The following is a 26,967-nucleotide window of genomic DNA, read 5'->3' on the forward strand; positions in this document are numbered from 1 at the left end:
ACAGTATGAAACCACCACAGCATAGAGCCATGTAGAAACCCACAGCTAACATCATGCCCAGTGGTAAAATAATAAAGCATTCTAATATCAGGAACAAGGAAAGAATGCACACTTATGCTGCTTCTTTTCTGGATGTTGCAGCCAGAGCAGTTAGGCAAGAAAGAAATAAGACATTCAAATTTAAAATGAAGTAAAATTATCTTTGTTCACAAGTAATAAGATCTTATATGTAGAAAACCCTTGCCGGAGTAGTGGGGCACACCTGTAATCCCAGCAACTCAGGAGGCAGAAGCAGGAGGGAACAAATCAAGTTCAAGGCCAGCATCAGTAAATAGCAAGACCCTGTTTTGAGGAGGGCTGGGGATTTGGCTTAGTGGTTAAGCACCCCTGGGTTCAGTCCCCAAAGCCAAAATAAATAAATATTCTAAAGATTCCACACACACACACACACACACACAATTTAGAACTAAGTAATGTAGCAGGATACAAAATCAACACAAAAATTAATTGCATTTCTATACTGACAATGAAATGGAAAAGGAAATTAAGCTTAAAATACTGAGAAATTAATCAAGGAGGCAAACCACTTTTACAATGAAAACTACAAAATATTACTAAAAAAGATAATGGAAACACATTCGATGTTCATGGATTGGAAGACTTCTTATTAAAATTCCACTACTCCCCAAAGCAGTGTGCAGATTCAGTGCATTCCCTAAAAAAATCCCAGTAGTTTAATTTACAGAAATAGAAAAATCTGCCTTAAAATTAATACAAAATCTCAAAGACCCCAAACATCCAAAACAAACTTTTTGTTCCAGGACTCACATTTCCTGATATCAAAAGTTACTGCTAAGCTGTGGTACGATATTGGCATAAAGTTAGACATAAAGACTAGAGTAAAATGGAAAGCCCCAAAATAAACCCTTGCATATATATATGTATATATATATGTTTTCCTCATGATTTTTGGCAAGGGTGCTGATCTGTTCCTTTTATACTGCTATATAGGGTACGACAGACTGGGTATTTGGGTTTTTTTTGTTGTTGTTGTTGAATATTTTTAGTTGTAGATGGACACAATACTTTTATTTTTATGTGGTACTGAGGATCAAACTCAGTGCCTCACAAATGCTAGGCAAGCGCTCTACCACTGAGTCATAACCCCAGTCTCTGTAGGTATTTATAATAGGAAATTTATTGCCTCACAGTTGTGCAGCATGGCTCTGGCATGGCAAAGATAAGGGTCTTTGGGGCTGCATCATTCCATGGTGGAAGGTAGAAAAGTACAAGAACAAAAAAGCAAGAGACTTTTTGGGAGGCTGGGGGGCTGAGGGGTAGGGATCAAACACAGGCCCTTGCACATGTTAGGCAAGTGCTTTGCTCCAGCCCTGAACTCACTTTTCTAATAAGCCCACCCTCAAGATAACTAACCCGCTCCCAAAATGATGACATTTAGTCAGAGCCCTGCGATCTAATCACTTCTTATTAGGTCTCACCTCCCAACTCTGTTGTATTGGGGATGAAGTTTCCAAAAGATGAACTTCGGGGGACACATTCAAACCATACCAGGTGCCAAGACCATTTTATGTGGGAAAGAACCACCTCCTAAATGGTCCTGGGAAAACTGGATGGTCATACACAAAAGAATGAAATTGAATCCTTACCTGACACCATATGTACAAATTAATTCAAAATGGATCCAAGACAAGCATCAGAACTAAAATTATAAACCTCTTAGAAGAAAGGGGAAAGCTTCATGACTTCGGATTTGGCAGTGATTTCTTGGTTATGACACCAAAGTCACAGGAAACAACAGCAAAAAAATAGACGTTTGATGTCATCAAAATAAAACCTCTACATCAAGACACCAACATTAGAGTAAAATGGCAATCCACAGAAAATATTTGAAAACCACAAATACCAAGCACATACAGAGACCTAAAACTCAAAGAATCAACCTGATTAAAAAATGGGCAAAGAACCTCGGTAGGCATTTCTCCAAAGACAGCAAGGAGCTGGCAGGCCTATGGGAGCACCAGATAAGGAAGAGGTAGCGGGCATGCTGAAGTGCAGTACTGTTGGCTTAACTGGAGGCCACTGAAATGATCAGGAATTGTGACAGGAGAAATGAAGGAGTGATCCAGGTGTATGTGGAGGGTGAAAGTAGTGCTGACTGGAAGACATTAACAGTTGCACCCTCATAGGGTTAGGAGGTTAAGTGTTAAGGCATGGAAGTGCTTAGCACAGTGCCTAGCAAGGTAGCAGGTACTCGGTTATCAGCCATCACTTTCTTTTTACTGGAGATTGAACTCACGGGCACTTTACCACTGATCTACATCCCCAATCCTTTCTGAGACAGTTTCACTAAGTTTCTTAGGTAGACCTCAAACTTGTGGTCCTCCTGCTTCAGCCTCCTGAGTTCTGGGGATTATAGGCGTGTGCCACCATGCCCTGTCATTCTACTCTTATTCTTGAGCTATAATACCAGAAATTGTACTGTAGACGCTTGTGTGTGTGTGTGTGTGTGCGCGCTGCTGGGGATTGAACCCAGGGCCTTGTGCATGCAAGGCAAGCACTCTGCCAACTGAGCTATATCCCCAGCCCTGCACTGTAGACTTTTAAGTTCTTTATTTCATCAATACCATTTCCAATATACTTCTGATATAAGAACTAAAAGATTAAAACTTGAAGGAAAAATTCAGTCTATTTCTATAACAGATTTAACTGCCTAAGACAAAGTCAGGCAAACTTTAAGGGACCAGAGACAATATTTTAGGCTTTATAGGTTACTTGGTCTCAGCTGCAGCTGCTCAACTCTGCCCTTATAGCAGGAGAACAGCCAGATAGTTAAGTACACAAACAAATTTTTGTGATAAAATGAAAATGAAGCTTTCAAAAGCACACATTGGGTTAATACTTGCTGTCCCTTGGCCTAAGGATTTTTAAAGGTACTGCTGCAGGGCTTTTGAATGCAACATTTAATTTCTAAAGATCTAGTATGTCGGGGGCTGGGGAGATAGCTCAGCTGGTAGAGTGCTTGCCTCGCAAGCATAAGGCCCTGAGTTCGATCCCCAGTACTGCAAAAAAAAAAAAAAAAAAAAGATCTAGTGTGTCATATTGTTGATGCATACTGTTAAGATCATAATCTTGAACTGTCATACTTGGACATGGATGACCTTGTGTTTTCAATGAATCCTAGATTATTTCTTATGACCAATTATAATTAAAATACTATGACTTAATATACTTACTAAACCCATGAAATTGGCTATACTTCTACATGACACTATATTCTGATTCTGTAAGTCATTTTAATGGAAAAAATTATTAGGTTTCAGATCTAAAGATGAAATCTCTGAAAAGAGGCACAGTAAATGCTTACAGCTCCATCTCTTATTATGACTAATAGACATGGCTTGGTGTTTTCCTTCCCTGAAGCATTTGTGTTAATCTCTCTCATAAACTTTTAGGGGTCCAGATTAGATGATCAAAGATGTGCTCCACCACCTGCTGCCACAAAGGGTCCAACAGTACCAGATGAAGATTTTTTTAGCCTTATTTTACGATCTCAGGCAAAAAGAATGGATGAACAGAGAGTTCTTTTACAAAGAGATCAAAACAGAGACACTGAATTTGGACTAAAGAACCTTTTGCAAAGTAATGCTTTGTTGGAATTTAAAAATTCAGAAAAAGAATCAGAAAACCACTAATTGCTACGGATATTTTTTTAAGAGAAGACCTTGTTTCCTTTCAGAACACTGTAGGGAAATTCAATTTATTTTTATTTTTTTTCCTAAAAAGGAGGATGTATAGCACTGTAATGTAGCTTAAAATGTGTTCAGAATGATGTACATATTTAATTCAGTAATACAGTGGTAAGGAGTGAATGTTGCTCTGGACACTCACTTGTCGGAGGGTGCAAGTGTCCCAGAAGGTGCTTCAGCCACTCCTGTGATTATTGCCTGGGATTCTGTTTTTTGGCAACTTTCGTTAGATTACTTTAATGGTGTTTGTAAAATAGGAATTTAAATGACTCCTACACTAGAATCTAATTCTCTTGCTGAGGTAATTTTTTAAACTCTTGACAATGGCTTTTTTATATATTTAACTATGGATGTAGTAGGAAATAATGCTGTTTAGTAAAAATAATGTACTTGATCAATGTAAAAAAGCCATATGAAGTAGATGTATTAAAAAAAACTAGGTATTTTTTCTCTAAGAAAACCTATTTTCAGTATATTTTTAGGCCAAAGCCAATAAAAGAAATAAACTTATTTTAGCATGTTTTGGAGTACTTGTTTCTGTGTTACATAACACTGCTATAAAAGACTCTTCTAGGATCTAACATAAAAAAATACATAAAGAAAAACAGAAAACATTTTATGTCAAGAACCCTAACCACATAGAGGAAAAAAAAAACAACTCAAAAACAAACAACCACTATGGAAATCAGTATATAGAGGTTCTTCAAAAGACTAGGCACAGAACCAACGTATAACCCAGCTATACCACTCCTCAGTATTTATTCTAAAGAATTAAAGTCATCTTACTGTAGTAGTACATACATGTTTACAGCAGCACAGTTCACCAATTACGGAACCAGCCTACTTGTGTATCAACAGGTGAATGGATAAAGAAAATGTGGTATATACACATACACAGTGGAGTATTATTCAGCCATAAAGAAAAAATGAAATTATGTCATTTGTAGGAAAATGGATGGAACTAGAAACCAACATGTTAAGTGAAATGAGTCAAACTCAGAAGGCAAAGGGTCATGTTTTGTCTCTTATTTGGAAGCTAGAGAGGAAAAAGGAAGCACGTGGAGGTGGATGTCCTAAAAAAATCAAAGGGAGAAGAGTAGAAGTAAGGGACCAAGGGTGCAAGGTGGGGAGGGAGGGGTTAAGTGCTGGGTAGTGATACTGGCCAAATTATATTGTTACATTGTATACATGTACAAATATGTAACAACAAATCTCCTTATATACAACTGTAATGCTGCACCAATAAAAAAGTGGAGGATAAAAAAATGAAGCATGAAAGGCATGAGTTAAGACCTTGGCTGTCGTGAAACACTGCCCTGACATGTAGATTGAATGTAGTTTATAAAGATACAGGATAGATAAATAAGTGTAGCAAAGATAGACAAGAAAGTAACAGAGCAGGGCCTGGATTGAGGATGAATCACAGAATATGAAGACCTATACCTGGAACAAACTGGAAGAACTTACTCAACTCTGGTTGCTTCTGATTCCACAAAACTGAGTGGCACCTGGGTCTGTCTCTTTTTCTCACAGTTAGATGATTTTGGTTGGCAAAAGTGATACCCACTTTTCTAAAATGGCCATTATTAAAAATAAATAAAAAGAGTTACACAGTCACAGCCTGGAATTACATTAAGAGCTTAAAAGAAAAGAAAGATTTTCTTGGCTTTAAGATCACATAGGAATTTTGTCAAAAGCATTAGGTGAAAGCCAAGATTACATTAGTTTCACAAATTATATGTAAGGTATGATATCCTGAATACCATCATTTTAAAAACTGCAGATATGTTTTATGGGGCTTTTTACTCAAAGAAAACTTCCCAGGCACAGTGGCACAAGTGTGTAATCCCAGTGGGTCAGGAGGCTGAGACAGGAGGATCGAAAGTTCAAAGCCAGCCTCAGCAAAAGTGAGGTGCTAAGCAACTTAGTGAGACCCTGTCTAAATAAAATACAAAATAGGGCTGGGGATGTGGCTCAGTGACCAAGTGCCCCTGAATTCAATCGCCAGTACTTAAAAAAAAAAAAAAAAGAAAAAAGAAAACTCAATTATCAAAGATAACATTCCAAACCACAATAATGTAAAAATAAGTGTTTATTGTATATACAGTGGTTCTTAGACCCTGTAAGCATTCATCATCTCTGCCATTGCTTTTAACAGCTATCTTTCCCATTCCAATTTTCTTCAAAGTTTGCTACTCCAGGCCTTAATTTCAATAACAAATACTGGCTAGTCAATAAAATAAGCCTTATCTCTCTTGTGGTAATAAACTGGCCTCAATGTGTTCAATTTGCTTTAATAAAGTCTTCCCTGAACCACTGTAATCAACAGCAGTAGCATGTTGCCTTGCTGTCAAAGTAGATTTCATCCCCAAATGGATATCTGTAATGAAAGAATACAAAGATGAAATTGTAAATATTTTTTAAAAAAGTAGTCAATTTTGGATTGATTGAAAGCAGTCAGGCGTGCAAGCAGTTACAGTCTATAACCTGAGGTGTTCATTCCTCTTCAGAATCAGATCACATTCACCAATCAGGTCTACTCCCCAGAGAGGACTACTGTATACAAACAATGTGTTCATAAATCTCTTTGGAACTGCAGGTATCCTTCCATTAATTCATTTGTTACATTGCTTGCTGTGTTATAAATCTTGTTTCTTTTTGGCAATGCGAAGGATCAAACCCAGGGCATCATGTATTGTAGGCAAGTGCTCTACCACTGAGCTATAGCCCCACCCTTCTGTGTTAATATAAAATCCTTTTGTGTTTCTTAAAAAAAAAAAAAAAAAAAAGATACCCTTTCTGACCAATACTAAAGATGCTCATAATGTTATACTAGAAAGTAATATTAATATGTAAAATTAAATTGTTTCAGGCAACCTAACACTTCTAGGAGCCAAAAAGGGGTATTCTGCATTACATGTAAAAAAAAAAAAAAAAATTAAAAGTGACTGCTTTGAATATATCTTTTTTCCTGAAATAAATTTTAAGATTTTATTCCTGAATTACCATTTTGGAAAGCAGCTGAATATAACTTATACGAATATGGTCAAAACAATGAATAGTTGAATGTTTGTGAAGTCGGCTAGCTAGAGACATGGGCATACCTTATAAATAGCTTTTTTAAAAGGTTTAAAATGAAGAATGCTTTTTAAAATCAAGAAAATAGGTTTAGATGTTGACTAAAAATTAATTTAAAATGTTGCTTAAAAAAATGTTGATTGACAACCTGTCTGTGGTTAAGGAAAACATCCTATTCCGTTTTCCTTATCATAGTGCTCTTCTCTATGTAGAGATCTCTAAAAATTAGAACTTCATACAGCCAAGACAATATTGTTTGCTATAAAGTAAACAGTAGTGTAGTATCTAATAGTGTCCACTGCTAAGATTCTGACTAAGGAAAATAGGTCTTATAAAGCCTGTGCACTTCATTTGGTAGGGAAAGAATAAAGCCATTCTCAAAGACTACTGAGAGTGTAAAATTGAGCTTACTGATATAGCAAGCTATATTATCCAAGTTCCCCTGACAATTTTCAGCTCTGTCTCAGTGAGGCATAAGGTGAAAGGCATGAGGAAGAAGCAGGTCCAGTAATAGGTACAGGAGGGATGAACCCAGAAAGTAACATTTAATCTGTGGGTGACCTACCTAGAAAAAACTGAGGTGTCAGCAGGACTGATACTGTTAATGCATACTCCGAGGCTGCATTAAGATGCTGGAGTGTACAAAGGGTAAACATAAGTGGACTTCCCTTAAAAATAGTTTTTAAGAACCTATATCAGGGCTAGGGAGATAGCTCAGTTGGTAGAGTACTTGCCTCGCAAACACAAGGCCCTGGGTTCAATCCCCAGCACCGCAAAAAAAAAACCTATAACAACCGGGTGCTGCGGCGCACACCTGTAATCCCAGCGGCTTGGGAGGCTGAGGCAGGAGGATCTCAAGTTAAAAGCCAGCATCAGCAAAAGCGAGGCACTACGCAACTCATGAGACCTTGTCTCTAAATAATACAAAATAGGGCTAGGGATGTGACTCAGTGACCGAGTGCCCCTGAGTTCAGTTCAGTGCCCCACAGTACCAATTAAAAAAAAAAAAAAAAAAAACCTATTACATTGGAAACACTTTCGATCTAATGCAGAACTAATAAATTCTGCCAACTAAAGTAATAGTACAGAATTTCAACTCAGCCACATACACTTTGGTTAGCAGGTTCCTATATATGCCTGAAACAACATATTTTCTTCAGTGTCCCCTAAGTCTTATTTATCCAGCACATAGTCTTAGCTATAACATTCATTTAAAAATGTAAATTCTATGAGCCCTTGTTCCAAAATTAACACTTCAAAACTTTATGACATATATCTTCACATCAAATAGATGATGATGAAATTAAGCAAGTTTTTATATATAAATGTGTTTGTTACTTCTGATTGTCACTAAATGTATGAATGAGTACGTTGGCACTTTTGTTGTAATCATCAGAATACTCAGGTGGGAAGAGCACACTTTATAAAAATCAAGACTTCAGAGCTGTGGCCTGTGTGTGTGATCCTCTAGACACACGGGCTGCCAGAGGGATCCTCACCACATGCTCCGGTTGCAGTTCTTGCTGGGCCATGTGTGCCACGTTCCTGGGGGCTATCTTGAGCTTCAGTCTTCAGCTGGGCCTTGGCCACTGCAGGAGCGTCTTCCACAGTCTCTGCTATCTCTTGGCCAGACAGAGAATGAGCAGATTGATTGCTTCCTCTCAGGGTGCTTTCTCCTGTGATTCCACCAGTCTCTTTTGGCTTTGTATCCAAAATAGGTGATTTATGCTGTAAAGTACAGTAGAATCACATTTTAACTAATTAATATAATGTGGTTTTAGTAATCAAACATACCAAACAAGTTTTTACTTTCAAACCCTGGTTCCAGTGCTGGATTATAATAATATAAAGGTTAAGCCTCAGAGATCAGAGGAATGGGGCCACTTAGAAATAAAGTGAATTGATCACTAGTCTTGCTAATCTTCTTACCTGGTGAGAATAATTCATTCTACAAATATTTATTGAGCATGTATTAAGTTCTAGGTGCTAGAGATACAGCCAAAACAAGATGCTGCTCACAAAAGTGACTCTTACTAGAACTTACATTTAGGTTGTGGAGAGAATCAGGCAATAAATTAAAAGTATGATATATTATGGAGAAAAGAGCTATGTACTGGAAGTGAGGTAGGAATTAAAGGAACAGTCAGGAGTTCTTGTGGCTGATAGGGTTGAGCATGGAGGGAGAACAGATAACCAGTGTGGCTATGCACATGGGGCAGGGCAGAAAGGCCCCTATACCACTGGTATAACTCTTAAATTAGAGGGGATGCCACTGAAGAATTTTTGAGACAAGTGGCAGGTGATTATTAACTATAAAAGCTGGAAGGAGCATCTCAGGTTTTCTGAATATATGTAGATGTGTATATTTTTATAAGGACCTCTATGGCAAAAGATACTACAATTTCCTAGAGTCCACTGGGCTTAAAGCTTTCTCAAAGTTTACAACTTAAACTTTGCAAATGACAGTATCAATTACTTAAACAAATGGAAATGTCCCTTTAAATAGTCAATATTAGTGAAAAACTCACCATTCTGCACACAAAAAAATTAGTTCAGCCACTGATATCTGAGTTGGAAAAGTAAGGCTTTTGATTCCATCCCAGCCTGTTCTACTCAGCCAGGCCGCAGGGGTCCACTGCCAGTTCCCTAATGCTCTAGGAGGCCTTCTCTTTGATCTCTTCAAAGGCAGAAATTTCAGTCATGCTCACTTGTTGGCTTCCTATGAATTTTCATACGAACTACCATCTGTTCTAACAAACTACCACTAAATAGTATACAAGATAAAAATTAAATCTTATTTCTTCTGAGGAAGCTGGACTAACTTATGACCAAAAAAGGGAAGAGAAAGTGACTAAGTATATCACTAATGCTATAATTTATAACAACCAAGGGTAAAAAAACACTTTATCAAAAGCTCTACAAGAAGCATTTAGGCCTAGTATGAAGGGACAGCAAAATAAACAATCGCTGACTTACGCTGGATACCACCTCGGGATGTTCTTGTGCCTCTGTGTCTGGTAAATCAAATGCCCGGAGCACTTCAGGGCTCTTGTTGCCAGTCTGAGATCTTAAGTCAACATCTCTTTCTCTCAAAACAGCTCTTCTACACTCATATGTTTTGTCATAAGTGCCTTGCTCAATGGAGCCAGCTTGGCCCCTAGAATAGAAATCTCCATCACCTGCTCCACCATGATGTCTATAATCAATTTCCTTCTGCCATCTTCTATCACTTGGATGAAGTGCCGGAGGAGGTTCTCTCTCAGGACCACCTAAATGTCTCAGTACATTAACTGATTTTCCAGCACCATAGCAAAAACTCTGTAAGGAAAAGAAAAATATTTTCCTGAGAACTTAATGACCGACTAATGAAGTTATGAGCTAGTTTATTCAGGATGCTAACAAAATGATTTAACATACACATAAACATTCATTTCATGTTTTTTATTAGGGACCTCTTTTTTGGGGGGAGGGGTGTACCAGGGATTGAACTCAGGGGCACTACACCACTGAGCCACATCCCCAGCCCTATTTTGTATTTATTTAGAGACAGGGTCTCACCGAGTTGCTTAGCATCTCACTTTTGCTGAGGCTGGCTTTGAACTCTCAATCCTCCTGCCTCAGCCTCCCAAGATGCTGGGATTATAGGCATGCACCACCACGACCAGGTAAGACCTCTTCTTTGTTACAGGCCAGGTTAGCCAATAAAATTTAATAAATCATTCAACATTAAGTAGACATTTTAATCAACTAGGTATATTCTGGTTGAATTTGTATCATACCAGATTTAGACCTATAATTTTAATTAGAAAGTTCTAATTATCTGATAATTATCATGTTTCCATGTTCAAATCTGTCATATGACATGCTGAAAAAAATATTTAAAATGGTATGTTACTTCGTAAACACTCTCTTGTAGGTTTAACTTTCACAAATACAAACTTGATTTAAGCTATACCTAAAATTCAACAGATTTTGATTTTCATTTCATAGGCAAAACTAGACAGTAGTTCTCAAAGTGTGGTACAGGGACCCCTGAATGGATTCCTGAGACTCCTTCCAGGGATCTGTGAAGTCAAAACTTTCCACTGTCCTCTCGTGGATGCACCCTGGAATCTTCTAGAGAAGACAGTGACAACGGTAATGTGTCAGCTCGTTTGATGTGGACTTGTATTTTTTAAATTTCTCAGTTTTAATTCCTAATAAAGGAAATATCATTAAATATAACCCTATAAACAGGAGCTTTTTTGATCTTCTGCTTTCAAGAATATGCAAAAGGGATCTGAGAACAAAAAGTGAAAATCTCTGTACTAGACATACTCTACTATTTGAAGATGGAAGCAATAAAAATCAATATAACTTTCCTTAGGGAGCAGATGAAATAGGAAATGATGCAGCTTTTGCTCACAGTTTCAGTTTTAGGGACTAAATTAATACTATAGAATTAATGTCACCTATCCAAATCACATCTATAACCCAAGGAACCCTATAATCACAACGCAAAAGATAAAACCAAAAGGAACAATTTCAAAGTGAACACAGCATAGCAAATTTTGTATCCTTAGGAATGAGAATTTCCAATGGCACTTCTGAATTCTTTACTTTTTGTTATATATGACAAATGCATTTTGGGGGATAATGGCTGAAAATCAGCCACCAAAAAGCTGAACAGACTGGATGGATGACAAGCAATATTTTTAAAAGAGTGCTCTTAAATCCTCCAGAGTGTTTCTCAGTACACCCCCTTTTTCCACATCCCTTTCTTTTTTTCTTTTTTTGCGGTGCTGGGGATAGAACTCAGGGACTTTTGCTTGTAACGCAAGCACTCTACCAACTGAGCTATCTCCCCAGCCCTTCCACATCCCTTTCTGATTTTGTTTTAAGCCCCATGCTCACTCTTTCTCAATGCTGCAAAAACTCAGACTGAAGTAAGGCTCCCTTTCTCAAAGAGGAAATAATCGTCCAATTTCCTGTGTAAGAATTCTGACTTTAAAAAACAAATTTAAAGAGGTTATTATTCTAAATTACTGCTATGACATTAAAAAACCAGAGAATCACTTCCTTGATTAGAGGAATATGTATGGAAATATAAATGAATCTGTATTTAAAAATTACCTTCTCATACCATTAAGCATGACTTAGCCTGAGCTACATCAAGGATGCCTAATAATTTTACAATTACCTTTTTTCTGCAAATTCTGTTAAATACCAATAGTACTAACATACTAACCAGGACAGCCAATGTCATAATTATCAGAACAGGAATCTGAAGTATTACTGGAATTTCCTTCATGAGTGCTTTAATAAATTCACCAGTCCCTTTTCCAATGTGCTTTAATGGCTCTGTCACAAAGTTGGTGAATGTAACTGCCAATGCCTAGAATAAAAGACAAAAGCAACAACTTAACCTTTTCCTCAGAGGAATGAAACATGCACAATAAGCCAAAATTTACTATGTACTAAGGCTCATGTTATGTAAGTTAAAATGCTGTTATATGCCACCTTTAATGTGAAAACTACTATGTAATGGGAGTCTTTTTTCAAGAACAAAGAATATTATTAACAAAATGACTAAAAAGTACAAATTTTTATGAATACAAGGGATTTTTTACATACTTTGTACACATAATCTTTACAAAACATGTTCTATACCTTTGTTGGTGGAACCAACCAAATAGGGTTGACTAATAAGATCTCATAGTATTTTTGGCATGGGTCATCCTTATAGGTCCATGAACTTCTAAACAATTCTATTTAGAGAAACAGACAAAACACTAAATCACTAAAATAAATGAGCAGTTGCATTCCATTCACAAATATTTTGGTTTTGACCCTCCTTGCCCACCCACTAGTTTTGAGTTGTTTTAAATTGTAAACAGACACCCTGTAATACTCATTTAAATCTTATATCCAAAATCATATTTAAAAATCCATTCAAAGTACACATCTTATGGAGACAAAAAAATTATACTTTTCAGAATTTCTAAAATTTTTTTATACATACAAATAAGTACAAGTAATACTGAGGAAATCTGAATAAGATGATGGATTGTATCAAAGTCAATATCCTGGCTCTGATATTAGAGGATCATAGCTGTGTAAGATGTTACCATTGGGGGAAAATGGGTAAGGGGTACACAGGCTCTAGTTCTTATAATTACTTGTGAATCTATAATTATCTCAATAAAATTTTAATTTAAAAAGTCAGTTTTTACTTGTTTTACAAAATGAAGCAGAATATTAGTTTTCCCAATTTTTCCAAATCAGTCTGGAAATTAGCCTGCACTGGAGAAGGCATTTTCCTATCTCCTGAAGCAAGCAATTGAATTGGTTTAGATACCACAGTACTTAAAAACATAACTGGAACCCACTGGTAGAATCTGAGATTCTATTCTCTGTCATTCTTTATGGACTTGCATTTACAAAGTGCTTTTATACGTTAAACCATTCCCAGTGCTAGCTATAGACACCTAAAGATGGTCAATATGATGAGTGTTTAGAAAATCTGTAAGAATAAAAAATAATTTTTCCCACAGTTAAACAGTAAAGCTACAATATAAGATTTCATAAGTTCATATAAGGAAATTAAAGCTAAGATGGATAGTAGTTTATATATACATTCATTCACTTATTCAATAGACTTCTGTTGAGGAATGCTTCAGTTGAGGACCTAGAAAGTTCTAGGCACTGTGCTAAGGACAAGGTAAGAGTGAACATAAAACCCTTCAGTTGAATGAAGGAAGACAGCTAACATCAGAGCTAACATATACACAATTTCCATTCCTTCCCTGTGACTTTACATGAGCCCCAGAGTCACTAGATTTAAACCTAAAACTCCTCTTGCATGTTCTTCATATTATCTTAAAGATATAGTCACAGAAAGCCTCCTCTGGCATTTCATCATTTTCTTTGTGATGTTTAATATTTTCCTCTCATTCTCAGGAATTCTATTGAAAATAGGGACAAATGAACAAACACTGTACCCCAGAGACTTCCAATCCAATCCATCTTCTCAGCACACACATTATTTAATGGCTCCATCTTGGCAACTTCGGCCTGATGCTGTGCAAAAGCCACCTGAGCAACATCAAAAGGTAACCATGAGAAGCTGCTGACCATGAGTGCTACGCCTATACATCCAGTAACCCTTAGTTCAAGGTATCTTTACCATTCAAACCAGACTGTTAAAATTTTTTTAATAGAAAAAAATACGATATTTTTTAAAATAGTCATTTTCAGCTCATGGAAAAGCAATCTTAATAAACAAATAAGGATAACTACAAGGGGTGGGAATGTAGTTCACTGGAATAACACTTGCCTTGCATGCTCAAGACCTGGGTTTGATGCCAAGTAATACAAAACAAAAACATTTAAAAAAAATACAATTGCCTTATTTGTATGAAGAAGGAAAACTTTATTAAAAAGATCGTTTTCACACGCCTATAATCCCAGTGGTTCAGGAGGCTGAGGCCCTCAGCAATTCAACAAGACCCTGTCTCTAAATAAAATATAAAAAGGGGCTGGGGATGTAGCTCAGTGGTTGAATGCCACTGCATTCAATCCCTGGTACCCCCACCCAAAAAAAAGATTGTTTTAAAAATTAGTTCAAAAATACTTAGTGCCATGTCTGAAAATAAAGCGACCCAAATTAAAAGACTACTTTTCCTGTTCTTTTACATTTCATGATAAAATGGTATTTTACTTAAGGGATTTGAGCATCTGCAGATTTTGGTATCTGTGGGGTATTCCAGACCCAACCCCCCATAGATACCAAGGTATAGTTGTAGAGCTTTCATAAATCAAAACCCCATGGGAAATCACTGAAATAATAACACTCAACCCAACAATCTTCTTTCTATTTTGAACACAGGGTTGTTTTGTTGTTTTTTTTTTTTTTTTTTTTTTTTTTTTTTTTTTTTTTTTTGGTGGTGCTGGGGATCAAACCCAGGGCCTTGTGCTTGCAAGGCAAGCACTCTACTGACTGAGCTATCTCCCCAGCCCTGAACAAAGGGGTTTAATTTGTAAATAATTAGCTCTAGATGATACAGAAATTAGAACAAACAGTTATGGCAATATGTCACATGATCTGACCAGGCTAATTCACTGGAAGAACCTGGTTACCTGACTTACCCTTCCAGAAAGCTTTAAATTTTCCTCCAATGATTATGCTATTTTGATAGCAATAGTAGTGGTTCTTTAAATTTCTATGTATAGTATGATTCCAATTTTGCAAAATAATCAAAATTTGAAAAAGGATTGGAAATACCTCAAAATACTGAGTGATTATTTTTAATTCACCTATAATTTTATCATTTATGAATAATTTATATCTTTGTCTTTTCTAAATTTTCTACCATGAACATTTTGAATACCATTTTTATATTCAGAAAATAACCTGACTTTTTACAAATCATGGTATTTTGATATCATTTCTAACAAAGAATAAAAGACTTACTCCAAATTACCTAGGTAAGAGTTTTAAAAATATGTTTGCCTAGCTCTGTGCTGGCTTACTTGTCCAGATGCTACCCAACAGTAACTGGGTTATCAAAATCAGGACTATACTTTTTCTGCACTAACTCATCAAGGACCTCCCATAAAAACAACACCTAAGAATTGCCAATTTAATTCCTCCCCACTGCATCATTGCCTTCATCCCACATCTGAGACAAGATTGCTCAAAGTGAATAATAGCCTTTTTTATTATGAATTTACATTTTAAAATGTTTAAACTCTCTGCCTATTTAATACCTTATATAAGTACATCCAATTCCATCCCAAACTTAAGAGGAAACTGATGAAAAAAACACGTTTCAACTGGGTATACCATCGCACATGAGTCCATAGCTCAGTAGCTACCAATACCACAATGCAGAGCAGACACAGAAGTACCTTAAAAAAAAAAGAAGTGGAAATCAGAGTCACTGTCAAGTTGTCCTGCCCACCAGAAAATGCTAGTATCAGTAAAAGCAAAAGACTTGGACTCAAAAATTATAAAATCATTTGTGCAATTTTGGTGCTTGTTCATGTACTGCAGCATGAGTGGCTAAATATAGGTTCTTAACATAACAACAGTGGAATTTTGAAGGTAATTTTAAAAAGGAAACATAACACCCTCATTCCATCTTACCATCAATACATTATATGGATCCACTCCAAAGGAATCTTCGAATCGCCACTTCCATGTTTCAAAATCATGAAACTTAAAATTAATTAAAATGTCACTTAATGCATCATCCAGTGCTCCTGGTTTCCATTCCTCCCCACTGAGAAACTTCTGTATTTCTAATAAGGTTTGTCTCTTAAGGACAATCTCAGCATCATAATGCATATCATCTTTGTTTTCATCAGGCTGAAATAAATGTACCAAAAAAAAAACCAGTAAGAGAATTTTACTATTACATGATATTATTACAGAATATTATTATTACATGAAACATTAGGATAAGAACCACTTTGGAACTAAATATATATAATTAATTTGCTTTGATACCTATCACCGCACACGCAAAAAAGAAACTATAGTGTGCAATATTTCACATTTATAAGAAAATATCCTCTTGTCTGACTCCAAGGCCAACGAAAAAAACCAATGTTAATACGTGTGTAAAATATTTGAAAATTACTGAACTATATGTAAGAAAAATACTATGAATTTTAATAAAGTACAGTTGATTCCTGTTATTTACAGTACTTATGTTCTAAAAAGTCACCTTAAACACTAATCAATAAGTAATGAACCATTACTCCTACAGGAACTATAGGGTTAGGTGCAAACCTGTGGTCAAAACATTTCCATCAACCAATAAAATATATACTTTTGCTTTATATGTTTCTGTGAAACTTCATTTAATACATACTATTGGCTCATTACCACTGAACACATAATCAACACTCTGTAGCTCACGCCTGAATGAAGCCTCTCCAACATTTTCTCTGTAAGACACATCACAGCCTTCTTCCACTCAAACATTAGACAGCACTTCAACACTACTTTTCGGGGGAGATTTTAAACAACAAAATTAACCCTCCTGCATACCAAAAAAAGTGCAAAAAATACAGCAATAAACAGACTGTGCTAATTATGGGAGGAAAAAAGACAGTGGTTTGCAGTATGAGTGTTGAGTTTTGTTGCCTTGTCACCTCAGCTGGGAACAGGCACATCAGACTTCTTGCTTCTCTGCACATGTCCAAAAATGACCACAAAAACACCTTAAACATTGATTTGGGGGTCACACATTTTAGTGAATAGGTAAATTAATAAATATGAAATCTGCAAATAATGAGGTTTGACTGTCTTATGATTCATTTTAAGCTTTTCCATTTGTTGACAATTTTCAGATAGCCTAAAATTTGTATGAGTTCAATGAGAAATAAAAGGGATCTCAAAAAGTAGCAAAATAATGGGTTTCCTTGAATATTTATCACTATATTAATGTGAATTCAGCTTAGCAAAATCACTATACACATTTTACATTCATTAAGCAGTTGACACATACTATAGTTTGGATGTTAAATGCCCCCTCTTCCCTCAAGGGTCCAAGTGATAGAGGCCTGGTCTCTGGGTTAACTCTACAGGGAGAGGGTAGTACCTTTAGGAGGTAGGGCCTAGTGGGAGGAAGTGAGACCCTGGAAGGGGCTTATGGGACTTGGCCCCTTCCTCTTTCCTGTGCTTTCTGGATATGAGGTGACAGTTTACTTCACCATACTCTCCCAGTCATTATCATCTGGAACATCCACCAAATGGCCCAAATCAATAGGTCTGTTAGAACCTTCAAAACTATGAACCAAAATAAACCTTTCTCTTTATAAGCTAATTATCTTAGATATTTTGTAATAAAAACAGAAAGCTAACAATATAAAAAATTCCCTTTTATAAGAATATAGATACTAAAAATTAAATATAAATAAACAAAATGATATACTATCACAAATCACCAGAAAGTATGAAAAAGCCATCACTGATTAATATTAACATTTTTTAAAATTGGGAACCTAGTATTTCCAAGTATCTCCATCTTATGTATTTTTTGGCTCCATTTGTTTTCTCATTCTAGGCTCACCCTGCACAAGCTATAAGATTTAAAGAGCATAGGAATGAGAACATTTGCTCTTACACTTTCAAAGTAAGGTATTTAAATTATTCATCTAATATCTTTCCCCTTTTAACCACTCCTAACTTATCCAGAAGGACAGAGTCTGGCAAGGTTGGTCAGCTTGTTCTATGTTGACGCAAAAGCCTTTTATTTTCAGGGATCTGCCTGTGAACACTTCTGGTGGTTGGAGATAATGGCCAGTACAAGTTCAATAAGAAATAAGATAGGATTTACTTAACTCTGCAAAATAAAAGTATAACCAAAATAAAAGTCTAACCTCCATCTTTCCAGATCAATTTTGATGGCACACATGATAGGGGAAAAAAGTCTATGTGCCTAAAAATTAGGTTTATAAATGGTATAAAAAATTAAAAGTTTTGTTCATGTTTTTACTCCTCATTATGATTTGAATATAAGGTGCCCCCAGAAAACACCTATGTTAAGGCAGGATTGTTGAGAGGTAAAGTGATTAGATTGTGAGAGCTGTACCCTAATCAGTCCATCCTAGTTTGAACTGAGTAACTGGGTGGTTAACTGTGGGCAGGTGGGGTGTGGTTGGAGGAGGGAGGTCACTGGGGGCATGCCCTGGAAAGGTTAATCTTTCCAACAGCCCCTTCTCCTCTCTCTCTGCTTCCCTGCTGCCATGAGCTGGATGGCTTTCCTCTGCAGGGCTTTTCTGCCTCACCTCAGGACCACAGTGACAACACCAGCTGACCACAAACTGAGTCTCTGAAACTGTCAGCCCAAATAAACTTTTCCTCAACTAAGGTGTTGTTCTCAAGTATTTTGGTCACAGCAATGAAAAGTTGATTAACATACTCCCCAAAGTGAAAATGGTGACTCTAAAAACTGGAAACTTTTGATTGGGGGTGTAGCTCAGTGGCAGCTCACTTGCTTTGCATGCACAAGGCCCTGCATTCAATCCCTCCCACCACCACAAATAGTAAAAATCTTAACATTACAAGTAACATGTGCATGTGCATGACACTACAAAGCAATACCTACTATGGTAAAAAACTACTTATAATACATTTCAGTTCCTCACCTTATCGTACATTATGTGACTAAGAAAGCAGGGAAATGGTAGAAAACATTAAGTGGGTCACTCCATCTGCTCACCTCAACTGGTGATACAACATTGCAGAGTTAAGTAAATCCTATGAGCTAAAAGAAAAAGTGGTCTGTATGGCGTGCATTCTCCTAAGACACTGCAAAGCAGCATAGTACCTTTAATTTTCTTAACAGTTTTTAGGAAAAGGTGAGTGAGGTATTCTGTTGAGGCAGAATGCTTTATCATTTCTTTATATTTTTTATGAAATAATGTTTTTCCTATTCTGATTAGTAGTATCACACCATCAGATACTCACAAGTCCAAGCTTTCCAGCTTCAATTAAAATCTTATTTAAATATCTCCTAAAGACAGGGTTGCTTTGACTTTCATAGTCTTCCCTCTTCTTCTTTTCACACTCATCTATCTGTAATCATACAATAAATTCAACATTAGTTAGCATTAAAATTCGACCTAGGGGTCAAGTTACTAGCCTGGTGATACCATCAACATCCAAGGAGTTCATTATTTTTATCAACTTGCAATCCTCCTGCCTCAGCCACTCAAGTTGCTGGGATTACAGGAGTGTGCCACCACATACAGCTGCCTTTCGGCAATTTTAAAAGCTAAAGATTATGGAACAAGAAAGCAGAGACCCACAAGCAGAGTATCTGTACCACTCCACCTCTTTCTAATGTCAAAGAAATGATTTAATAAGAGAGAAGGAAGGAGCAAAGGGAGGAGTGCATACATATATATAAATAGAGAGGGGGGCGGTGATAAAGAGACAGAAAGAGAAACAGAATGAAGCCAGAAGAAGAAATGAAGGACATAGCAAAAAATTTACTGAATATACTTTTTTTTTTTTTTTTTGGCAGGGGGAGTGAGACAGCAAGTGACCTTCCCCTACTACATGAGATGTTAAGGAAGACAGAAAACAATGGCTTCTCCAGGGTAGTCTATACATGTCAACGCTTTAGTACATAATTTTCCATTAGAACAGACTTTTAAATTTACCTTAACATCACCACAATCGACAAGTTGCTGAGTGAGGGTAGTGGATATTTTATAAACATTTAGCTTTGATAATCAACTTATATTTTTTAACTGAATGTGGACCATAAGTTCAGTAGCTTCAGTTGATAAACCTAATAATTAAGTAACACACACAAACTTAGGATAGCTGTCATGTGGCAGTTTCATTTGCTTTCAAGGCAAGGTTCATAAACCATTATATTTTTTAAATGTTAACTTTTTTTTTTTTTTTTTTTTTTTTGGCTAAACAAAGACTCAAGGGGCTTGAAATATAACTTAGTGGTAAAATGTTTGCCAAGCATGCATGAGGCCTTGGGTTTGATCCCCAATTCTGCAAAACAAAAACAATAACAAGGACCCAAGACTTTATATTATCATAGTTTTACAATGTTTGTGACAAACTCCCAATGGAATGAAAAAGGCATGTCTGCATTTCTTATTGTACAACCAAGCTAGCTTACTACACTACAAAACATACCTAAACTGAAGCAAATTTTATCCAAGCACTCCCTTTACCAGTATTCAGAAAAGATAATATTCACATGATAAGAACCACAAGCAGGTATTTAGAAGTCTCAACTGTGATAAATCTGGATCTCAATTAACAAATGCCCCTAGTTTCTCAAGCTGGAAACCTCACTCTAGCTCCTCTCTGTCCCTTATCTCCCTTCTTCCCTCTGCTACCAACATTTATCTACTCTGTCTCCTAAGTTTCACACTTGTCTCACCTCTTCACCCTTGTTAATGTATTGTTTTGAGCCTTCTGCAAACCCCAGTGATCTCACTACCACCCCCTCCCTCTCCATTCCAAGCCCTCTCCACACTGCCACCTGTTCACGCTGCCTACACGACCAACAGAGGGGTGGTTCCCACAGCAAATAATGAACACACTCAAACCCCTTAACAATCTTATTTTCTTTTGTAAAAACCCCTTTTTTTAAAAAAATTCATAAAGAATAGCTACCCTCCACTAAATTATAACAAGATACAATAACACAAAACTTTTCAATTTTTTACTTGGTTAATTAAATCTATTAATATATTTGATCAATTCCTGTGCTCACCATTGTTTTTATTCATACCTTTCCTTACTGTAGTCAAACTTCTTTAACATATTAGTAGTCTATGGGTTGTAAATTATTTCAGTCTTTTTATGTATGAAGAAATCTGTATTAACAAAGTATCTGCCATAACAAAGTATACAGACTTTTTTCTTTTTATTTGTAACTCTTTTGTTTATAAACTAGTAAGAGGCCAGTTTCTGCAATTGCTACATTTATTGTGAGTTTACTGCAGCCTAGTACTATGATAGGTGATACAGAAGTGAGATGGATAAAATGCATTCCTAGTGCCAACGAGTTTATAGTTTGGTAAAGAAATAATTATGTAATAAATGTTATTACAAAAATAAGAAGTACTATTAGGAAAACCAAAACTAAAGAAAAATTTTATATACACAAATTGCATAGGATTAAAAAAAAACACTAGAAACACAAACATTAGCAAAGATGGAAAAATAGTGACTTAATATAAATACCATAAAATTCATGAATAGAAAAAAATCCAACCTTATGAGTTAAAGAATCAAGTCTGCGATAACATTCTGACATTTCATCAGCATATGACAAGTCAGGACTAACATCCTTTTTTTCTGACACACTATTTTTCACCTAAAACCAAGTAGAGAGAGATTTTATTTATAATTCAGTTGTACAAATAACCTTCATTTAATGAAGACTACAATTTTGACTTCATCATTTTATGACTTTGCTCCTTCTATTCTTTTCTTGTAGTGAACCACCAAAAAAGTAAAAGTCTCAAGTGTATATACTAAGAACTAAAATCAAATTGGATTGCTGCTTGATGGGCTTTACATTCAAATTCAAAACAGAAATAATGAGATGGGTTTGGAATAATCTTAGATTAAGAGTGTCAGAAAGAGGGCTGGTGTTGAGGCTCAGTGGTAGAGCACACTTGCCTGGCATGTGTGGGGTGCTGGGTTCGATTCTCAGCACCACATAAAAATAAATAAAGGTATTGTATCCATCTACAACTTATATATATATAAAAAAAAAAGAGTGTCAGGAAGATATTCTGTATGGCTGTTAAACATTGATACCCAACTCTAATGGCTCTATACAAAACAACAGCAAAAGTAAAAGACTATTTTCCATCACAGGGCTGATAGGCCTTACACACCCATATACGCACATGCTTTTTTTAAAAATATTTTTTAAATTGTCAATAGACCTTTATTTACTCATTTATATGTGGTGGTGAGAATTGAGCCCAGTGTATCGCACATGCTAGGCAAGCGCTCAACCACTGAGCCACAACCCCAGCACCCCCACAAGCTTATTTAATACCTGAGATTTTCTCATTGTTCCTGAAGCAGCATCATAGTTAAGCATGTCTGTGGGGTCAATCCAGTCGTCGTCATGAGCATAACTAGTTATCAGCAACAGACATTCACAAAAGAGCAGAGAACACAGCATCTTGTATAAGACTAAAAAAAAATTAATAGATGTAATGAAATATAATTATTTTTAAAATAAATTATTTTGTAATAAAAGCTATTTCTTTTTAATATTAAGATAACATTTTCTGAATAGTAACCAAGGAAAGTACGTGAAATAAAAACAGTAAAATGGTACTGACATATAAAAGTATACACAACATTCTCATTGGGATAAGAAAACAGATATTTTCCATATGGTCCAGCAATTCCATTCCTAGGCAAACACCCAAGAGAAATGGGAGGGGGGGGTCACATTTTTCAAAATAGCCAAAAGGTGAGAACACAGATTTCCAAATCTGATGAATGGGTAAATAAAATGCAGTAGAATCAAAAGAAATGAAGTACTGATCCATGCTACAATATGGTTGAACCTTTAAAATGTTATGCTATATGGAAACCAGTCACAAAAATCATATATTATACAATTGTTTGTATGAAATGTCCAGAATAGGCAATGACATAGTGACAAAAAGTAGATTAATGGTTGGTCTGTTTTGCAGTGCTGGGGATCCAGTCCAGGTGTCACAAGTGCTCTACCACTGAGCTACATCCCCAACCCAGAAAGTAGTAAACTGTGCTTAAGGCTGGGCACATGATTATAGAGGAATCACAGAGAAAGGGTGGAAGTAATAAAAAATGTGCTAAAATTATGGTGATAGTTGGACATATCTGAATATTCTGAAACAAGCAACTGAATGGTAGGTTTAAATGGCTGGAGAATACTTATTCTGTGGAATGAAGTGTTGCCCAATTTTAGAATAAAAAATAAAGTTGATTAAACGAGTGACCTGGGTAAATGTAACTTACATAGCTCAATACATTTGCTAAAAATTATTTAAACCAAACCTCCATACTTTAAAAGTATGAAATTAATATTTAATTAAGTAACTGAACTTCAAAACCAAAAATAACCAGCCTCACCTAAGTCTTTGCATAAACAAACAGTATCTCTGTTGAATACTGTCCACATGTGTCTACAGAACTGAAATGTAGCTAGTTTTAATGAAGAACTGAATTTTTCATTTTAAATGCCACATTATATTGGACAGAGAAGATACAGAACATTTCCATCAGCAAATAAAATTCTATTGGACAGTCTGCCTATATATCTGCTCTATATAAGGTAAGGAACCCCAAGATAAGAAAGGCCTGGGTCCTGCCCATGAACAGCTTATAGACTAGTTATAAAAATAAAAATAATGCTAGTCTGAATTAAATATGCCCCTGTACTCCCTATTAGCTTGTTTATTCTTTTAGCATAAAAAAATGAATGAAATTATCCCTTTGTTGGTCTGGTTTTTCCATTAGGACAGGCGTTCTCAACCATGGTTGTACACTGGAATCACCTGAGGAGCTTCTAAAACTCCTCATGTTCTAGTCACATCACAGACTAATTAAATCAGAATCTCTGAGGCTGGAGTCATCTTAGGTGGATGGGAGGTGAGGAGAAACAGCACAGAGACACCAAGTTCTCTGAGGCTGAATCTGAGTCTTTATTGTTCACAGAATCTTTTTGTATGTTTTTTTCTTTGGTATTGATTACATCATTTCATGGTTACACAAGGAAATGTTAAGTAAAAAAATCAAGAGTATAATGATATTATTCAAGAAACATATTCTTACTGTATGATAGCTTAAATTTTAAAAAAATTAAAAAATTTTAAAAAAGAACAGTTCCCAGCAAGGTAGAGGGCACCAGGCTCCGTTTAGCTTTAATTTCCCTGAAAGAATACGTCATTAAATTTCTAAAGAAGTTACCCTTTCCAAGAACTCTAACGTTAGCTATTAACAATGGAAAGGTTTTGTTATTACTAACAGAGAATAGAGGAATCAGCTTATAGTTAATATTTATTCTATTTCACGTACTCAATGGTGGACTAAAACTCTTTTTTGATCTTTTAAAGAACTAGACATAGGAAGAATACAAATTGTACTTACAGTTAACCTATTTTTTTTTATTAAGTGGGAAAAATATCCTTAATCATAAACACTAAGAAAGCAATGAAGACCGAACACCACATCAAAGCTCAAAGGAATACATTCTCATATACCTATATATAACTTTTAGAGAATTTGTATACCAAAGAAATCGCAGGCTCCTTACAAATTTGAGCATATCATAATTGCTTATTTATGATTTCATCTAAATATTAATATCAAACTTTATTGTGTTATTTTGTGTCCCAGCACCATGAAATCTCCCCAGTATTCTCTATAATCTGAATCTAAGGATATACTGATTATTAGTATTAAAAGCAACTGCACATGGAGACATGCCACGCCTATGGCCCCCAAGAGGGAGGATGATTGTTCAACAGAACTGTGTCAAGTGTTGAATCCTCTACTCCAACAGAATCGTGTCAAGTGTAGGAGTAGTAGGAAATAGATGCAGCAACCCATAATAAGCCAGGCAAGTATAAGTTGTTATAGTCTAGTATAAAGTTCTGAGCCTTAAAGGCCTAGGATAATTTTTACAGAAAAAGATGAAAAGCAGAACAGCTTCAGTGAAAATAAGGTATAGTAGGGAGCCTGAAGTGTGCCTGTAATCCCAATGACTTGGGAGGCTGTAGCAGGAGGAGCACCAAATTCAAGGTTCTGCTCAGCAACTTAACAAGAACCTGTCTCAAAATAAAATAATTTTTTTTTAAAAAAGGCTGGGGCTATAACTCAGTAATGAAGCATCCCTGGGTTTAATCCCCAGTACTATCTAACTTAAAATAAATAAATAAATAAATAAATAAATAAGTAAGTAAGTAAATAAATAAATAAAAAAGATGGAAAACCAGAGGATAAGACACAACAGAATTTGCTGGAAATTCAAAATTCTCTCCTGCCAGATTCCCGTGGTCATTAATATAAGGCTGGAAATTCCTGACAAATACAATTCATCTAATACTTTCCCCAAAGCAAGATGCATCTAACCTGTAAAAAATCAGATCCATTCAGTGATACTAAGGTGGGTCTGAGATTCTGCATTTCTAACAAGTTCCTGGTGATGCCACAGACCAGAAGCTCACAGATCATTGTGAGTAGCAAAGTATTCAGCGAAAGTAACAATCTAAATTGGTTTAGTTTAATGATGTCATCTGTGTCTTTCTATGGCTCGTTAGTGAACACTCTCCCCTCCTCCCGCATTTTTACCATCTGTCTCACGTTTTGGCACTAATATAAAAAGCACATAGAATTACAGTAGCTAATATTTTGTTAATATCTGGTACATACATTCATTCATTTAATCCTCTAGAAAACTCTGGGAAGTAGTACTATTATCTTCATTTTATAGATGAGGAAAAAAACTTGCCCAAGGTCACAGACGATTAAGTAGTCAGGACAAATTGCTAGTGACCCTAAAAGGATTTTTCAGAGAGGTTAGGATCTCAGGGTGGACTGGAGGAACTACTGGATCCCGGAAAACTTTTTAGAGCGGCCTTAAACAGTAGCCACTAGACTGAAGAGCTACAAGGAAAGTCAGTCACTGAGTGGAAATCTGCACAACTCTTTAATTTCAACGAATTTACAGGTGTAATGGGAAAGGCAGGGCCAACTTGGGATAGTACAGGCAAATTGTTTATTAGTCTAAAAGTACCAACGCATTACAATGGGGGTGGGAGAGCTGCAGTTCAGTTCGCGTACGTTTTAGTTCCTTGGAGTCAGGGCTCTCAAACTTGAGAAACTGTATTTCTAAGAAGTTCCCAAGTGACTACGAAGCTAGTCTGGGCACCGCACTTTCATAATCGCTGTCAGAGAGAAAACCTGAATTGCTTTTCAGCACCCAATCATAAACATTCAGGCTTATGGCATCTTTAAATTTTTATTCACACTTGGACTTCTAAAATACTGACTACAACTAATCCGAACGATTCTGCTAACAGTATTTGTTCCAATTTTGCTTCAAGCTTCCAGAAAAAAAACCGATGCCAACAAAATTCAACGTCCGCTTGGGTCTCGCTCTGCACTAGCTGCGGCCTTTTGCTTAGGCCGCCCAGCATTCCCGAGCAACCGGAGAGGGAGCTAGGGCGAGCCGCTGGCCGGGGATGAAAAGCAGGCACTCGCCCACCCAGGCAAACCCGTAGCTCGGAAGTCACCCCCAGGTCCGAGAGGCCGCAGCGCGGAGCGAGCTCGACCCCCGCCCAGGGGATGCCTGCGGCCTCCCGGGCGTCCGCGCCGCCAGCCCGGGGGACCCGCAGCCCCGCCGGCCGTTCCTACGTACCGGACCGCGGGGACTCATGTCCCGGGAATCCCACCTGCCTCTCCAGCGTGACACCTGCCAGGCCAACGAGAGAATAGGATTACCCTTCTTCCCCGCCGCTAAGTGCTTCCGCGCGCCTCCTCATCGACTCGCTCGGCCTGCGGCTGTGCGTCCCTCCCGCGCGCACCGCGGGTTGACCCCGCAGAGGGGCGGGGCCGGCCTCTGCTCTTAGGTTTTAG

The 26,967-nt window shown here is 36.7% G+C and overlaps 2 protein-coding genes across 6 annotated transcripts in view; one reads left to right on the top strand and one right to left on the bottom strand.

The window, feature by feature from the left end:
* The window catches only part of GPSM2 (G protein signaling modulator 2), a 47,120-nt gene extending 42,695 nt beyond the window's left edge, over nucleotides 1-4,425 (top strand). For 3 of the 4 annotated variants that reach the window (XM_079132799.1, XM_079132801.1, XM_079132800.1), the window contains one exon: nucleotides 3,474-4,425. In XM_079132799.1, coding sequence (XP_078988925.1) covers nucleotides 3,474-3,713 — 240 coding nt within the window. In that variant the 3' untranslated portion in view covers nucleotides 3,714-4,425. The remainder of the gene's footprint in view (nucleotides 1-3,473) is intronic. The other variant, XM_079132802.1, reaches the window with a different exon arrangement.
* Nucleotides 4,426-5,841: 1,416 nt separating this feature from the next.
* Nucleotides 5,842-26,920, bottom strand: CLCC1 (chloride channel CLIC like 1). Of its 2 annotated transcripts, none has more exons than XM_079132912.1 (12): nucleotides 26,784-26,920; nucleotides 22,388-22,527; nucleotides 21,590-21,691; nucleotides 19,306-19,413; nucleotides 15,973-16,194; nucleotides 15,594-15,734; nucleotides 13,826-13,919; nucleotides 12,495-12,592; nucleotides 12,073-12,219; nucleotides 9,822-10,163; nucleotides 8,345-8,573; nucleotides 5,842-6,147 (listed from the first exon to the last, which is right to left on the bottom strand). In XM_079132912.1, exons 2-12 carry the CDS (start codon nucleotides 22,514-22,516, stop codon nucleotides 6,014-6,016), a joined length of 1,746 nt encoding a protein of 581 aa, XP_078989038.1. In that variant the 5' UTR covers nucleotides 22,517-22,527; nucleotides 26,784-26,920; the 3' UTR covers nucleotides 5,842-6,013. The 2 variants fall into 2 exon arrangements, with proteins under 2 accessions (XP_078989038.1, XP_078989037.1); XM_079132911.1 differs by having other exon boundaries at nucleotides 26,750-26,905.
* Nucleotides 26,921-26,967: the final 47 nt, after the last annotated feature.

Source organism: Sciurus vulgaris, assembly GCF_902686455.1.
Source record: "Sciurus vulgaris genome assembly, chromosome: 1".
Classification (NCBI taxonomy): Eukaryota; Metazoa; Chordata; class Mammalia; order Rodentia; family Sciuridae; genus Sciurus; species Sciurus vulgaris.

Excerpts from the sequence above, each read along its gene's own strand:
- CLCC1 (XM_079132912.1), bottom strand. The coding sequence starts at position 22,516 with ATGCTGTGTTCTCTGCTCTTTTGTGAATGTCTGTTGCTGATAACTAGT. Across the intron at positions 12,593-13,825 it reads TTGGATTGGAAGTCTCTGGG|AATTGTTTAGAAGTTCATGG; the intron begins GTACAGTGTTTG and ends TTCTCTAAATAG. Across the intron at positions 10,164-12,072 it reads TTATGACATTGGCTGTCCTG|AGTTTTTGCTATGGTGCTGG; the intron begins GTTAGTATGTTA and ends TTTTCCTTACAG.